At 45.2% G+C, this 17,021-nt stretch overlaps 1 protein-coding gene across 10 annotated transcripts in view; it reads right to left on the bottom strand.

The window, feature by feature from the left end:
- Positions 1 to 17,021, bottom strand: part of NFRKB (nuclear factor related to kappaB binding protein) — a 40,426-nt gene that overhangs the window by 4,999 nt on the left and 18,406 nt on the right. For 6 of the 10 annotated variants that reach the window (XM_044751691.2, XM_070489921.1, XM_070489919.1 and 3 more), the window contains 14 exons: positions 16,819 to 16,927; positions 16,470 to 16,596; positions 16,146 to 16,211; positions 11,970 to 12,049; positions 11,817 to 11,863; positions 8,821 to 8,881; positions 8,244 to 8,418; positions 7,181 to 7,287; positions 6,635 to 6,758; positions 6,348 to 6,427; positions 5,974 to 6,194; positions 5,607 to 5,874; positions 4,769 to 4,981; positions 1,689 to 2,456 (listed from right to left, as the gene is read on the bottom strand). In XM_044751691.2, the coding sequence (XP_044607626.1) occupies positions 1,689 to 2,456; positions 4,769 to 4,981; positions 5,607 to 5,874; positions 5,974 to 6,194; positions 6,348 to 6,427; positions 6,635 to 6,758; positions 7,181 to 7,287; positions 8,244 to 8,418; positions 8,821 to 8,881; positions 11,817 to 11,863; positions 11,970 to 12,049; positions 16,146 to 16,211; positions 16,470 to 16,596; positions 16,819 to 16,927 (2,446 nt within the window). The remainder of the gene's footprint in view (positions 1 to 1,688; positions 2,457 to 4,768; positions 4,982 to 5,606; positions 5,875 to 5,973; positions 6,195 to 6,347; positions 6,428 to 6,634; positions 6,759 to 7,180; positions 7,288 to 8,243; positions 8,419 to 8,820; positions 8,882 to 11,816; positions 11,864 to 11,969; positions 12,050 to 16,145; positions 16,212 to 16,469; positions 16,597 to 16,818; positions 16,928 to 17,021) is intronic. The other 4 variants (XM_070489923.1, XM_070489924.1, XM_070489918.1 and 1 more) reach the window with 2 other exon arrangements.

The following is a 17,021-nucleotide window of genomic DNA, read 5'->3' as shown; positions in this document are numbered from 1 at the left end:
TATCGAGATTATTGAGGTTTTACCATACAGCTTGCTTAGAAAAGTAAAACTTTTCTACTGTCCATATGCACCCCATTATACAGAACTATGCTCCTTATCTAGAGGCTAAAGAATAAACACACACACACCCAGAAACACATTTATCTTGATATTGGAATTTGGTTTATGATAAATGTCATATTTTGCAGTTAATGGGTAAGGAATAAACTAGTCAATGATATTGGAATAATCTGAAAAATATAAAATGAGATCTTGACATGTCATTTACAAAAACATATTTCAAATGGATTATGAATTATACTTTTTTTAAAACTCTGAAAATATTTTACGAAAATAAAAGCTAATATCTTTATAACCCTAGGTTAGAAAGGGACAGACACAAAACCTAGGAACCATAAGAGAAAATGATGATAGATCTAATCAGATAAAATACCTATAGAGCAAAAGGTTCCACGTGCAAGGTTAAAAATGACAGACTGGAACAAAATGTTTCTACACATACAGAGAATTCAACATCCAGAAGATAGAAAGGGCCACCTCTAACAGTATGAAAAAGCCAAATACCCCAAGAACACCAGCAAAGATTTATTCAGGACTGGAGAGCACATGCCAACACCCACATGAACAGATGCTCAACCTCACTGAAGATCAGGGAAAAGAAACCGAAAAAGACTGTCTTTCTACCAGTAAGATAGGTATACAAAGCTAAAAAGATGTGCTATCCAGCACTGGTTGGAGTGTGGGGGAAACAGGAGTCTTGCTGATGGGAATGTAAGCTGGGTATGGCCCTTATGGTAGCACAACTGGAGTACTAGAAGTTTCAACACGTATACCTCTGGGCCCCATCCCGGGAACATCTGCTCCAGAGATACACGTGTTCGTGTATACATCCACAAACATTCACTGTAGCACAGGGTTGAACAGTGAAAAGGCATCCTTTAACAGAAGAGTGGGTAAGGCACACCCTTCTATGAACTGCCACGGTAGCATTAAAAACACAGTCAATTCCTTTGTAGGATCTAGAACAATCCCCAAGACATATTTTTTTTTTTTTAAGATTTTTTATCTTTTTCCTTTTTCTCCCCAAAGCCCCCCGGTACATGGTTGTATATTCTTCGTTGTGGTATGTGGGACGCTGCCTCAGCGTGGTGTGATGAGCAGTGCCATGTCCGCGCCCAGGATTCGAACCAACGAAACACTGGACCGCCTGCAGCAGAGCGCGCGAACTTAACCACTCAGCCACGGGGCCAGCCCCGCCAAGACATATTTTTAAATAAATAAAGCAAATCACAGAACAATATATAGAATAAGGTTTCTCATATGGATTTTTAAAACTGTGTATATGTATGAAAATGCTCAGGAAAAGGACTAGAATAAATACCAAAATACCAACAGTAATTAGCCCTCACAAAGGGAGAATTACAGGGTGGTGAAAGAAATTTTATATTCTACTCTATAAATTTCTGTACTATTTTACTATTTTATAAGAATGTACGCATGTACTACACTTTGATAAATTTGTTTCAAAATTTAACGTCTGTTAGTAAATAAGCCTGTTTGGGTCAAATGAGGTGATATCGACAGGGATTCTAATTTCTACTTCTAAAAAGGGAAGTTTCCTAGGTCTTAGGGAGCCTTACAAAGTTTCCTAAGCAGAAGGGTTATTCTTCACCACTAAGGTTACTCACAGCCTGAGATGTGGAAACAACTGCGGTGCTGACAGGGACCTGCCGCACAGTGGGGGCTCCTGTCCCGATGCTGATGGGGGTGCTTGCAGCCCCAGAAGCCACAGCCACAGTCTTGGACACGGCAGCATTCATACTGGGCAAGGACACCGCTGAAGTATGGACAGTTCCAGACCCACTGGCCACTGAGGACCCTTGCTTGGCGTGGGTTGCAACTGTGATGGTCTGGCCTGCCTTGGGAGGCATCACTCCCAAGCCCTGCACGATGCGGATTGTGGCAGCTGGTTTCGCTTCTGAAGAGGCCACTGTGTTCTTCCCCTTCTGGTCTGCCACACTCACACCAAGTGCTGGCATCAAGCGAAAAGCTGAACTTGAGGCTTCTGTTGGCTTGAGGTCAGGAGTCACTTTGACCACGGTGGTACCTGTTGGAGTGGATGAAGGGGCACTGGCTGAACTGGCCTTGGCAGGGCTGTCAGCTGCATGGACTGGATTGGAGGTGACGTGTAAGGTGGCCGAGATGCCTTTGCCTGCAGTGCCGCTTCCTGTCCCAAAGAGGTCCTGGGTCAATTTGACTGTAGTAACCTGGGACTTGGCCAACGTGGCCATCATGTCCGGAGTGATTCGCAGAACCGTCTGGCCTTTGGCATCTGTGGTGATGGAAGAGGGCGGCAGACGCAATACATCCTTACCCTGGATACGGAAGTTAGTGGCTGTCAGTGGAATGCTGTTGCCTGTCTGGGGCTTCACACCAAGCTGCCCAGTGATTGCCACCTGGATGGGGAAGAAACAGCACTGACAAAGGGATTCACAATGCTAAACTGGTTATATAGTGTAATTAGGCAAACCTCCACTTTATGAGTGTTTCACATATTTTCCTAACTCTTTATTTTGAAAAAGGGTAAACCTTCACAAAAGAAAAGAATAGCATAACAAACCCATGTTCCCATCACCCAGCTTCAAAAGTTATCACTTTGCCAATCTTATTTTATCTATCTCACCCCACTTTCTTGGGGCGGGGTGGAGGGGGTTGGAATATTTTAAAGTAAACTAATACACAGCATTTTGCTGGTTAATACTTCTGTACACATCTCTAATCTAGAAAGGACTTTTTAAGTTGAAAAAGTAATCGCCTATTAAAACCTAATAATCGCCTATAAATATTATCTAATACATATTCACACCTCCCAGTCTGAAAATTGTCTATTGATGGTTGTGCCAACAATCTTCATTCTGAGAGCAGTAGCATTACATGGCGGCTAAGAGCTTGGGCGTGGGGGCCAGACTTCCTGAGTTCATATAGCAACCCCTATGTAAGGCCAATCTCCCATGTGTAATAGAGGCAACCCTCCAGCCTCAGGCACTTTCTCTCTCAATTTTCCCCTCTCTACTGGACCACTGCCATCAGAATGCAAACTTGCTGTGACATTTCCCACCCTAAAAACAATAAATCCTTGCTCTACCCCACATCTCCCTCCCCCTCTCCACTCCACCCCACATCTCCACTCCAGTCCCAGGTCTCTGCTCTCTTCAAAAGCAAAAGTGCTCTAAAAATTACCTTAATCACTGTCTCCACTTTCTCCCCTTACATTCTCTTTTGAACTCATTCCCAAAAAGCCAGCAATCCACTGGACCCAGTCAAGTGCCCTCATTGTCTGCATCCAATGAGTGGTCAAGTCTTAGGCCTCACATCACTCACACTTTCATGCACCTGATGCAGGTGCTAACTCTGAGCATACTTTCCTCTCTTGGCCTGTCTTACAGTCGCCACACCTCAGTGTTTCTACCTCAGTAAATGATTTCACTGTCTATCCAGTCACTCAAGCCAAAAGCCATGGGGTCATTTTCAACTCCCTCCTCTCAGAGCCCATAATCAAACCACTGGCCCTACCTTCGACCCTATATCCAGAATCCCAGCACCTCTCCCCACCTCGATGGCTGCCTGCCACACGAAGCCGCACTGCCTCTCACCCGCCCTGCTGCACCTGCTCCAGCCCCTCCCTGCTTCCACTCTTCTCCCCAGAGTCTATTCAAGGCAGCAGCCAGGGGTTTCCTTATTGTGAACTACATCAAGTCATTCTGACCCACAATCTTTCCACAGTTCCCTGTGTCACACTTAAAATCAGAGTTGACACAATTTAACCGCTGGCGACCCCTGAAGCCAAGTGCCTTCCACGCTCTCACACTTGCCCATTAAGCATCAGCCCCGTGGACCCCCTGCTACGCCTCTAATACTCCTGCCTCCAGGCACTTCCGCCTGCTATTCCCATGCTGGGCGCTTTCCCTGCAGACAGTCGCACAGGGTGCACTCTCACTCACTCACACCTCCCTCAAACGTCGCGTCCAGGCAGGCCTTCTCTGACCACCCTAGCTAAACAGCACGCTACCACTCTCCCCCTTCCGCTGCAGGATCCTCACAGCCCTTCCCGCCCCGACCCTGCAGTACTTGTTTGTCCCCAGCTCTAGGAGAATCTGAGCTCAAGGGCAGCGACTTCGTCTGTGTAATACACCACCAAACCCCCAATGCTCTGGACAGTGCCTGGCCCACAAAAGGTAATCAGAAAATATCCGCTTCATGAAAAAAATAACATTCCTTTACCATTACTTGGTTCCATTTCTTCGTCTGTAAGCAGAGGTAACAAAAGTGACTACCCCCTGATGTTATGAGAATTATTTAATATCTATAAAATGTTGAGCAGTAGAGTACAGGCACATATTAAGCACTCCTATCAGAATTAGTTGCTATTTTGCCTAACAATTCTTTGAAGTTCAATGGTTATCCTTCCATATTTACAACCAAGAAAGTACAAATATATACTACATTTACTAGTGGTAAACTCGGATCTTAACTAAATTCATAGAGTCTACTCCAAATCCAGAAACTCAGCTACTACATGCTGAACTATGTGGAAAGAAACCAAAGAAAACTTTGGCATCTATAAAGCGTGCACTGCCCTTGGTGGGAACTCACACTTGAAATACCTATGAACTAAGATCCAGATCACAAGATCACAAATCACCAAGATCGCGAACCGTCCTCTGCTGTAGGACAAAGGAGTGAGATCCACCGAGAGATGTCCACCTACCTGCTTGATGATGTTCTGTCCCGTGACATTCTGAATGACAGCAGCCGGGGAAGCACTCGGGGCAGAGCTGCCAGGAGAACTCGTGGCCGGCTTGCTTGCAGGGCTGGCTGTGGCAGGAAGACTCGCCACCGTGAGCCCTGTCGGCCCGGATCCAGGCCGCTGCACACTGGCCGCTGTGGTCTGAGCTTTGACTGGAACGGTGGCCATTACTGTCTAGTTCAGAGCGTGAGACCAAGAGCTTAATTAGACACTAAGAGGCAGACCAGCACGCCACGCAGTCTCCAGCATGTCACCACCCAGGAAGGGTTCCTCTAAAAGGACTTCTAATCTAACAGTGCCCAAGGCTCACTATGCTCTAAGATGGACACGGTGAAGTTCTTATATTTGTGTAGAACATCTTAATTTTCAGAATGCTTTCACATTTCACATCTCATTTTGTTCCTACACACTGAGGACAAATACTATACCGCTTTTACAGTAAAGGAAACTGAGGCACAAGATAAGACTCTTCTCTAAAATTACACAACAGATTAGTGCGTAACTAAGACTACAGGCACAACGGAAGGAGCCAGAGATTTGGAATCTCAGGTCTGGATTTACATCCCGCCTCTACCAGGGCCCTGAGGTTACAATCCTGGGGAAATCAGTAAACTTCTCAGAAGTTCTGATTCCCAACATGTAAAATACAACTTATAAAAATGCTTACCCAGCTTTGAACATTAAATGTGTTGTTGTGATAAATATCATCAGCAGTAGCAATAATCTAAGGCTCCTTGGTCCTTACCCAACTCCCTGTTGGACTCACCAGACCACCTCTGGGTCCACTGTCCCTGTTTACCTGGGGCACAACTTTGGTCTGTGCAACAGTGGCTGGAACGCGAATCTGTGGTCCTGCCGGCATCTGTGGCAGCGTCTGTGTCGGCCCTGCTGACTGCTGAGTAACAGTAGGAAGGCTAGGCTGGGCCACTACCCGCACTTGGGGCAGTCCAGCCGAGCCAGAGTGGCTGACGACACGGGCAGCCTGAGAATTTGGTGGAGTCTGGCTGGAAGCAGGGGAAAGCATTGTTCCTAGCTGTGGCATGGTTGGTGAAGATACCAGAAGAACACTGAGGAAAATCAAAGGGAAACAAAAAGCAAACGACTGAAGACATGCATACAAAAGGAATGTAGAGGGAGACAGCTGGAGAAGAAACGGAAGAGCTTACCCTGAGCTGGATTTAGCTGGTTCTGAGATAGCAGTAGAGCCACTTTTGTTCACGGATGACACAGGTGGAGGGGAGATGGGAGTGGTGGGCAAAGCTGGCGTGGTGGGGGTCACCGGGGTCACTGGGGTGGGGGGCATGCTGGAGTCACTGAGACTCATCTGGCTCTGCTCAGAAGGGCCGCCACTGAGGATCTTCAGTGAATTCTCCTTGCTACTGGACTTCTATGAGAAGAGAGGGAAATTCAGGGGTGGATTTCACACAGGTCACCAGAGGCAGGCGTGACCCCTGCAGCTCCTGATGCTCTGAGGTAAGGGAAGGCCTAGTTGCCGCATTCCCAAAACCACGAAGGCAGGGGTTTCCAGAAGCTCACTTACCACCTTGGATGGGGGCTTGGGTTTTTGCTGAAGGGCTTTTCTGGCTTTAGCTGCAGCTGCTTGTGCTTGGTGAATCCGCTCTGCAAAAAAGAGTTGTAACCTCAGCACAGTAAGGATGGTGGTTTCACTAAGAGTCAAGGTCTCACTGGTGGCCTCACCAGTGGGCTAAGTCCTGCTTCTACAATCCTGTCCTGCTTGAATGCCAATGAAAAGAACAGTGGAATTGGGGCTGAAAGTGGGAAGCATTCCTAGCCTAGCTGGGCACACGGCCCGGAAGCCTCACACACCAAACTCTTCCTCGCTCCGGTCACGATGCAGGTAGATCCACAGCTTTCGTCCAATGTCGTATTTCACACATGGGTCTTTTTCATAATGTAGCCGATCCAGTGCACCACTCACTACTGTATTCACCTGAGGACCAGAACAAAGTGGATAAGGGGCAGGTCAGACTTGGACAGCAGAGAAACATCACCGGGTGTTCACAGTTAATAAACAGATCACATCTCAGCCAGGTGGCAGCACTCCCAATAATTCAATCTATTCTCACTTGGCCAAATGAGAAACCTGTAAGATTCCTGAGCGACTGAGTCGTTGTCACCTGAAGGAGATGGTGAACTAAGAATGTCTAGTAGAAGCTGAAGGAAAACTCAGAGCCAAATCTGTGCTTCACTGACAGTAAGGGTCTTAGGTCATCACTGTTGGCATTTCCCAAGATATCCTTCTTTTCTTCATTCCATTTTTTAAAAATTTATGTTATTAAATTTTATGTTTCCTTGTAAGTTTTCTTAAATCCATTCTGGAACAAAACAAAAATAATCTCTTCTGCATCCTACCTGAGTGCTGGTGACATCTGGTGCAAGAAACTGGGAGTCCTTGAGCAATTCACAGATCTCTGCTCGAGTGCCTTCTCCGTTAGGCAGCCGGGCCGCGGCATCTCGGACTGAGGACATCAGAAAATGGAAAGTGTGAGTGTCAAGCAGGGCCTCAGCTGAGGAACACTGCCCTGTACCTGCCCTGGTGGGTGAAGGCTTCCCTACCTTACCCAGACCCAGACTCAGCATGAGGTGGACCCTGCCCTCTGGCGGCTTCTCTACCTTACCCAGACTCAGCATCAAGTGGACACTGCCCTCTGGCGGCAGTTTCCTATACACTCAACACTTAGCGAAGACTCAAAGTCCATGACACTTTAGAATTCAGTGGGTCCAGGAACTCGGGTAGAAAAAATATTACATCTTTAACTGAAATTTAAGCAATTTCCTTCAATTATGAACAAAGGTAACAAACCATACACTGGTAGTGCTGTGATGTTGCACTAGAAATCAGAAATTCTCATATCACATTACAGCTGCTGCAAACAACTCAAAAGATCATTTCCACTCATCACCATTTGGAAATTACAGGAGTTATAAGACCCGCTGCTAAATCTCATCACTTAACATCATCATAAAAACATATATTTTGGGCCCGCCCCCTGTGGCAAAGTCATTAAGTTCCACATGCCCCACTTCAGAAGCCCCGGTTCGTGGGTTCAAATCTGGGGTGCAGACCTACTCCACTCACCAGCCATGCTGTGGTGGTGTCCCCCATACAAAAAAAGAGAGGAGGATTGGCAGATATTAGCTCAGGGCTAATCTTTCTCAAGCCAAAAAAAGAGGACTGGCAATGGACGCTAGCTCAGGGTGAATCTTCCTCAGCAAAAAAACAAAAAAAACCCCACGTATTTCTATAGCATAAATTTGTTTTAATATTTTGATAACTTTCAATATGATTATTTTCTTTTGCAATTCTTTGCATTTTATTCTGTGCATTTAAAGACATAATTTTGATAAGGGGTTCAGAAGTTTCACTAGAATGCCAAAGAGATTCATGGATCCCTGACAGATAAACGGCACCTACCGAGCGACAGGATGGTGACATAGGCAGGCCGGTCAGAGCGCAGCAAGGAGTGCTCCCGAGCCTTGTTGAGTGAGGTCTCCTTGTCAAACACGCCCTTCACAGGCCCCACTACAGACTCAAAGCCATGCATGCGAAAGGTGAATGCCTTATGGGGTTGGCTATATCTGTACCGCTCCTACCAAGAGAAAAAGGACATGGCTCATAAATCAGAATTAGTGGGGTTCTCTCTAGAGCTCCCATACAATAAGGGATTGACCTGGAGAGATTAAAACAAGAAGGAACCAGCTATTCCACTAGGAATACTGAGCCAACCACAGTGGGAAAAAGATGGCCCCCGAAGCCTTAGTCACTAGCAAAGGGACAAAGAGGTAAACATAAATGTATTCTGCTGTCAGAAGAAAAGGTCATCAAAACATTTCCCATTCCCTTTCCTCACACCATTTCCACTCCCAACAAACAATGCCAACTAACAGACTATCTGTGGTGAAGGGCATGAGTTTCCTGCAAGAATCTGGATGCAAGGAGTCTTCGGCCTCACAGGTGCAGAGATTTACACTGGGTTCGAGCTATTTCTCACCTGCTCCTGGAAAACTCGTTTCTCCTCCCCTGTGCTGGGCCGCACCACGTAGTCAGTTCTTCTGGAACATAAAGAATTTTGTATTCATCCCCCCTTCTCCAGCACCCAGAACCACTCCCTTTGCAAGATGAAAAAATGGCCCTTCATTAGCACTCTATCCTTGCAAAGATCAACAGTCCACTTTCCAGGTCCTACCAAGTAACTCCTGTTGGTATTTCCAAAATTAACCGATTCTTAGAAATCCAGAAAGGTATTAGGTACGTGGGAAAGAGACTGACATTTTTACCGACTGTTTTCAGTACTGCTGCTAAGTAAGCCCAATCTAATGGCAACAAAAAATTCAGCCTTAAGAGGAAAAAAGGACTTCAAATTTGTAAGATGACAAGGCTAGTCTTTCTGTTTCCCAAGCAAAGTACCAAAACATTGAGTTCTACCCCCTATTACATAAAGCAATAGTTCACCACATTCAGGTTGGCCCCTTTGTGCTGGTGTTCAGGAATCTAAAGAACCACAGTGGGGCCACCCTGGTGGCGTGGTGGTCAAGTCTGCGCACTCAGCTTTGGCAGCCCAGGGTTCGCAGGTTTGGATCCCGGGTGCAAACCTATACACTGCTTGTTACACGCATGCCGTGGTGGTGTCCCACATACAAAACAGAGGAAGATGGGCACAGATGTTAGCTCAGGGCAAATCTTCCTCATTCTCCCCGCCCCCTCCAAAAACTCTGAAGATACAAATAAATGGAAAGATATTCTATATTCGTGGATTGGAAAAATATTGTTAAAATGTCCATGATTACACAAAGTCACCTAGAGATTCATGGTATTCTCTATCAAAAATCCAATGGCATTTGTCAGAGAAATAGAAAAAAAAATCCTAAAATTTGTACGAACCATAAAAGACCCCAAATACCCAAAACAATCTTGAGAAAGAAGAACAAAGCTGCAAGTATCACAATGGCTGATTTCAAACTTTATTACAAAGTTACAGCAATCAAAATAGTATGGTACTGGCGTAAAAACAGACACATAAACCAACAGAACAGAATTGAAAGCCCAGAAGCAAACCACCTCATTATGGTCAACAAATATTTTGAAACTGGAGCCAAGAACACCCAATAGGGAAAGGACAGTCTCTTCAATAAACGGTTTTGGGAAAAGTGGACATCCACTTACAAAAGAATGAAATTGGACTCCTCCCCACAATCTTACACCACTCACAAAAATGAACTTCAAATGGATTAAAGACTTAAAGGTATGACCCAAAACTATTAACCTCCTAGAAGAAAACATAGCAAAAAAGTTCTTCGACGTTGGTTTTGGCAATGATTTACTGGCTATGACACCACAGAACAAGCAACAAAAGCAAATATAAACAAGTGAGACAACATCAAACAAAAGCTTCCACACAGCAAAGGAAATCATCAACAAAACGAAAAGGCAACCTACCAAACAGGTGGAGATACTGGCAAATCATAAACTGATAAGGGGTTAATATCTGAAATATTTAAGGAACTCATACAACTCAACAGCAAAAAAAATCCAATTTAAAAATGGGCAAAAGGACCTGAATAAACATTTTTCTAAAGAAGACATTCAAATAGCCAAAACATAAATGAAAAGGTGCTCAACATCACTAATCATCAAGGAAATGCAAATCAAAGCCACAATGAGATACCACCTCACACCTGTTAGAATAGCTATTACCAAAAAGACAAGAAGTGCTAGCAAGTATGTAGAGAAAAGGGAACCCTTGGCCACTGTTGGTGAGAATATAAATTGGTGCGGCCAGAATGGAAAGCATACAGGGATTCCTCAAAAAATTAAAAATAGAACTACCACACGATCCAGCAATCCTACTTCTGAGTATATTGCCAAAGCAAATGAAATCACTATCTCCAGGAGATATCTGCACTGCTTGTTCATCACAGCAATATTCACAATAGCTAAGACATGGAAACGGAAGTGTCCATCAATGGATGAATGGCTAAAGAAAACGTGGTGTACATATATACATACAACAGAACATCACTCAGCCATAAAAAAGAAGGAAATCCTACCATTTGCAAGAACATGTATGGACCCTAAGGGCATTATGCTAAGTTAAATAAGTCAGACAAAGAATGACAAATATTATATGGTCTCACTTATATATGCAATCTAAAAAAAGCCAAACGCATAGAAACAAAGAGTAGAATGGTAGTTGCCAGGGGCTGGCGGATGGTGGAAATGGGGAGATGTTGGTCATAGGATACAAACTTCCAATTATAAGACGACTAAGTTCTGGAGATCTAATGTACAGCCTGATGACTACAGTTACCAATACTGTTTTATGACCTTGAAAGTTGCTAAGAAATCTTAAATGTTCTCATCATAAACAAAAAAGTCAGTAATTATGTGAGATGATGGATGTGTTAACTAACCTCACTGTGGTAATCATTTCACAATATATATGTGTATCAAAACAACATACTGTACACCTTAAACTTCTACAATCTATCAATTATATCGCAACAAAGCTGAGGGGAAAAAGGGTTTTTCCCCCAAACTGGAAACCGTGACATGAGATGATGTGATAGAAACAGCTCAGGACTAGAGATCAGAGACCTACAATCTAGCCTGGGTCCTGTCACTAACTTTCAGCAAGTCACCTAACTTCATACCTCAATTTCTTTACAGGTAAAATGAGGAAGACAGATTAAATGAATCCTTCTGAAACGGAAGCCGAAGGCAGGAAATTCAGGGAATAAAGCACATCCACCTCCAAGGCAGAGCACACCCCTCCCCAGTTCAGACTCCTGTCCTCAGGGGGCCACTCGCTGATGGGCGGGTGCGGCCCTCCTCAGGTGTGTGGGGGCGGGTAAGACTCAGAGGACCCCTAGGGTCTCGGAAGTCCATTCCAGTGCTAACGCACTTACATAAGCAATGCCAGCAAAACCACAGCAATACCTTCAACTACGGGTTCATGGACACCACCCACCGTTAGAGGGTCATACTCACACCCGAGGAACAGGTGTTGTCGCATCTGAGCTGTCTTCATTTTCTTGCTGGAGAAAAGGAAAACATTAACAGGTAAATGGACTAAAGAATTCTGACTAACCTAAAGGCTCTGGAAACCCAATAGGAAAGATCTGTATTTCTTAAAAACCATACCTTACAGAAGGCCTGGTCTTTGGTTTCTAGCCACAGCTGAAAGAGTGCAGCTAATTCCTTTTCATTATCTTGGGATTGGCCTATTAGAAGAACAAAAAGGCAAAAAATAATAAAACGATCTAAAGTGTTACTCAGAATCCCACTTTCTCCTTACTTGCTCTTTCCATGGCAGAGAAAGAAGCTATCAGGACCTGGAGCAATGGTCCTTTGCAGATACGGTCCCCTCAGCCTGTCCTACCCATCCATTCACTGTCTGCCTGGACCGCCACTCCTGGATGTCCCCTAATGACAGCACTCATTCAACAGGGAGCTGCCGAGGAGCCGCCACGTGCAGGCACAGCAGGCTAGGCTAGGGTTACTCAGCGAATCCAGCTCTGCCCTGGTAGAGCCACGGCCAAGCAAGGAAAGAGCACATCCCAGATAAAATCTAAACATAGTAGGTGTCACAAAGGATGTTATAAAAGTTCACCCTAGGAAAGTTAGCCTAGCCTTGGGAGGTCCGAAAAGGCTGCTTCTGGCTGGTGGGGGCACAAAGGCATTCTACACACTGGCACAGCAACAAGAAGGCCCCAAAACAGGAGACAAGCTGACTCCTCTGAACTCGCCTAGAAAGAGATGAGCACTTTTCCTCTGTGCCCTCCTCTCCAGCACCTTACTCAGACTCCCAGCGCAGCACTTGTCACAAGATGGTACCTATGTCTCCTGCCCAGACCAGAAGCCACAGGGACCATCACCCAGGCCTGCTTGTGTGAAGAACGCAGCCCTCCAGGGCCTACCCTGCTCAAAGGTTGCTGAGATGACACTTACGAGGACTCGTACCTGCTTTCACTAGTCAGTGCACAACACAACCATCCTCAGAAAGCTCTCAACTTTCTTGTCCTTAGACGACTCCTCTTACTTCCACTCTGCCTTCTAGAAACACTTCTTCATAATCGGTAAATTCTCCTACAGCCTACTCCTCTTCTACAACACCATGTCCACGCCTTGTTTGGTTTGAAATCTGGTCCTCCACGATCCTCTCTCTTGTGGTATGTTGGCTATTTAGTCTCTCATGACCATGTCCTTCAGAGTTGAGTTCCTCCTTCTCCCCTATAACTGATGCCAGACTCTCTCTCCCCAGCTCCTCCGAAAAATCAAAATAAAATGAAAGCCTGATCCCTTCAGCTCCTACTATGCACCTGCACCCACCTTGCTCCCCGCTCCTTGCAGCTACTTAACTCATCCCTCCTCACGGAGTGCTGGCCACCTTGCTCCTCACCAGCACTCTTTCTGCCATCATGCTGGGTTAACTGCCACATCCATATGGATGGTCCACCCAACATCCACCCTCAGTTCTGTGACCTCATTGACCTCCTCCCTCCACTCTACCCCAGCCACTCACTCCCACAATCACAACTGGGTTCTGTCATTACCTAAAACTGCTCCATCTTCAAAATGCCTAATCCAACGTTTCTCAGCCCTGGCTACACATAAGCATCACCTGGGAACTTTCAAAAATACCTGGGCTCAGGCCCCATCCAAACAACTAACCAGAACCTCTGTAGGTAAGGCCTAGGTATCAGTATGTTTTTAAAGTTCCCCAGCTGACTGCAGTACACAGCCAAGTTTGAGAACCTTTATACTAATCCACACATTCTGCTCCATGACCACAATGACCGAGATTCTTCCCTGCCTGTTTAACTATGCCCGCCAAAACGTTACTTTGACTCAGCAGGACTGCTAGTCCACGGACATCTCTGCTTCTCCAGCCCCAATGGCCCCCTTCCTTCATGCTTCTCTCCCTATTCAGTTCAGAGTCTACGTCCATCGTTTCAACAACACTCTGACCGATAGAGGAATACCTAATAGCTCTGCTCTTCTATCTTTGCATCATTCCAATCTAGCAGAACTCAACTTCTAAACTATCCATGTTCTCAATGCTTCAATTCAGACAGCTGAGGGCTGCCAGAGAGAAAACTCACAAAAAGGCAAAGCAGACCACTATAAATGAAAGACAAGCGCCTCCGCTGACCCTCAACACTGCCCGGCAACCTAACATCGTCTCTGGTCAAACTGGTTTCCCACACTCCATAATAACTATTTCCCACACTTCTCAACCTCCCTCCTCACTCACAACAGACACCTCACCTCTCTCACCTCCTATTTGACACAGAAAAGCCATCCAACTAAACTCCTTCAAATGTCCCACAATAAAATCTACAAGCCTGCTGCCGTGTATCCATTATTTCCTCCTACAAGAAAGGTGCTGCTCCTGCGATCCAAGGCCAATCCCTTCCCCTCTTCTTGGGAATGTACATGGTGAATTCTTCCTTCTTTCCTATATTTTCAAGCTCCTTCTCTCCATTGTACCCTTTCCAACAACACAAACTCAAAGTCGCTCTCATTTAAAAAAATTCCTCTCTTGGCCACAAGTCCCCCATACCATCCTTCCCTCCCCTGCTAAATCTCTAGGAAGGGTTGTATAGATCCACTGTCTCTTCAACCAGTGGTGTACAGGCAAATGTTTAACTGGCTTTAATGGGGCCCTGATTGGCAGCATTTGCAGATTTCCATGGTGTATATTAAGGGTCAGCAAATTGGCCACTTGTTTTGTAAACAAAGTTTCATTGGGAACACAGCCATGCCGATTAGTTTACACACTGTCTATCGCTGTTTTGCACCACAACGGCAGAGCTGAGTAGTTACAACAGAAATCACCTGGCCCACAAGCTTAGAATACTTGTTCTCTGGTTCTGTAAGTTTTGCCTAAGTATCCCACCATGGCTGATTTCAAGCCACCAGCCTGACAGTCGAAAGAGCTAGACAGTCAGCTATGAGTTGCCTTCAGCTCACCACTGTCCTTAACTCCAATAAGGAATCACTCTTACAAGAAACTCATTTCTTCCACATCCACAAACCCAGAGTCATTTTATCTTACCGAACCTTTTAGTATCAATCAAGGCTAATGACCACTCCCCACTTCTTGACTCTCTCATTCCTTGGCTTCCAAGATTCAACCCACTCATGGTTCCTAACCCCGTAGCCCTGTCCTCCCCAGGTTCCTCTGCCACTCTGCCTCCTCAACCTTGGAGTTTCTCAAGGCCTAGTCCTAGACCCTCTTTTGTCCTCAGTTAATACTTTCTCCCCATGCCTTTGGCTTCCATTCTTTCTGCCCAGGTCCAGATTATCATCATCTCTGTGATCTTTTCAAATTCTATCTTCCTTGACACCACTGACCCAAACAGCTTTATCCATCTAGAACGCTCTTCCTTTCCATCTGCCTCACTCCTTCCTAGTCATCATTAATATCTCTGCTCAAACGTTCCTTCCTCAGGAAGGCCTTCCTTGACTCTGCAGACTACACCAATGCCTCATTATAAACTTCCATCCTTCCTGGTACTTTTCCCTTCCAGAATGTATAAGTTTGTCATTTCATTTGAATGAACATTTGTTCCCCAAACAAACCTTACACCCCACAAGGGGAGCTAAGTTGCAAACCATTATATCCCCCAGCACCTAACATAGTGCCTGACACCTAGAAGCTGAATAAATGTTAGAAGGAACGAATGACTCTGCTGCTTTCACAACCTTCCCTCCATATATCTCTTCACAGACCACTTGAGAGAGTCAAGAGACAGGTTTGTAAATTTCAAAAGGAAATCAACACTGAATTTTCCTCTTATCACCATCACCAAGTAATGGTAACCAAGTTACTTCGGGTGCATGTTACTACAACTTACACAGTAAGTAGGAATTTACAAATTTAAAACAAAAATAAGGATCCTGTTCCTTAGAAAGAGCTTATTTGGGGCTATCCAACATCTGGTTCACATCACCCTCAACAGCAAAGCCCATTTTTAGGAAAGAAAAATAATTATATTATCACAAGCTAATCTAAAAGCATAAGTATGGTTAATACAAATGCTGATGGTACTGTAAAAGACCCCTGCAGATTTAAAGCTGGCCAGCCCAAGAGTGCATCATAACAGAAGGGGCAAAATCCAATGAGGGCATTAAACTCAGACCTTGAAAGTACCAAAGGGATCTTGAAGGCTTCTTTTACTGAGCAAAGTAAGGTTTAAGACTGCCTTTTTCAACATTCTACTGGAATGTACTGAATGGAAGGCAAAAGCAACTTAGGGGAGGAAACAAGAGAATGAAAACCTACAGTCAGGGTAGGTAATATGAATTACTTACCAAGCAATTTCCACTGCTGGGTCTTCTCTTTGAATTCAACAAATGGAGAGAAACTAGAGGGTACAGCTGCAAGAAAGAGATCACATAAACCAGCCACGCAGGGGGAGAGCGCTAACCTCAGAGTAACCGGCACCCCTGAGCGCTGAGATGACTTGAACGTTTCACAGCGATGCAGTCACTATGAATCAGGACAGAAAAGACCTCCAAGGCACGGCATGATGCAAACCCAGAAGGAATTTAACCAGTAAAGCTACAGTTTACTAAGAGAATGAATTTTACAAAGGGGGAAATAAATACTGATTCTACAGAAAAAAAGTACCTTACCACGGCTTTCTCCAGCAAGATACTGCAGGGCTGGTAACACCAACTCTGCCCAGTTGGGGGCCACAGAGAACCAGCTATTGAGGGAGCTGGCGGGAGACGACTGCCAATCCAAAACTCGCTCCTCCAGCTGAGGGAAAGTAAAGGCAGAACCCAGTCAGCTTTCCCTTCTACACCAGAAATTCCATGGCTGTGCCAGAGCAAGCTGGGTATGTCTGTCCAGTTCACCCAAGTCACAGAACAAGTTAGCTACAGAGCTGCGAAAGGAACCCAGAGTTCTGCTTCTCAAGACACTAAAGGTTTCTACAACTTGAAATATTTGATGGCCATCTGACTTTTCCAAAACTCTTACCATAGGAAGGCTAGCCTGCCCCTCCAGCAATAAGATTTCTAACAGAAGCGAGAAGAAGCTGGAAGATATTTCATTGATTCCAAGGCAAGGCTTGAGATCTTCCAGAGGCCTAATGAGGGAAGAAAAATATAAGAACCACCAAAACTGCCAAGAACATATCCCTATATTGGTTGAGGCCCTCCGACTCTCCCAGCAGTCATAAA

This window comes from Equus asinus, chromosome 20 (assembly GCF_041296235.1).
Source record: "Equus asinus isolate D_3611 breed Donkey chromosome 20, EquAss-T2T_v2, whole genome shotgun sequence".
Lineage (NCBI taxonomy): Eukaryota > Metazoa > Chordata > Mammalia > Perissodactyla > Equidae > Equus > Equus asinus.
This window is presented reverse-complemented; position numbering and strand designations above follow the sequence as displayed.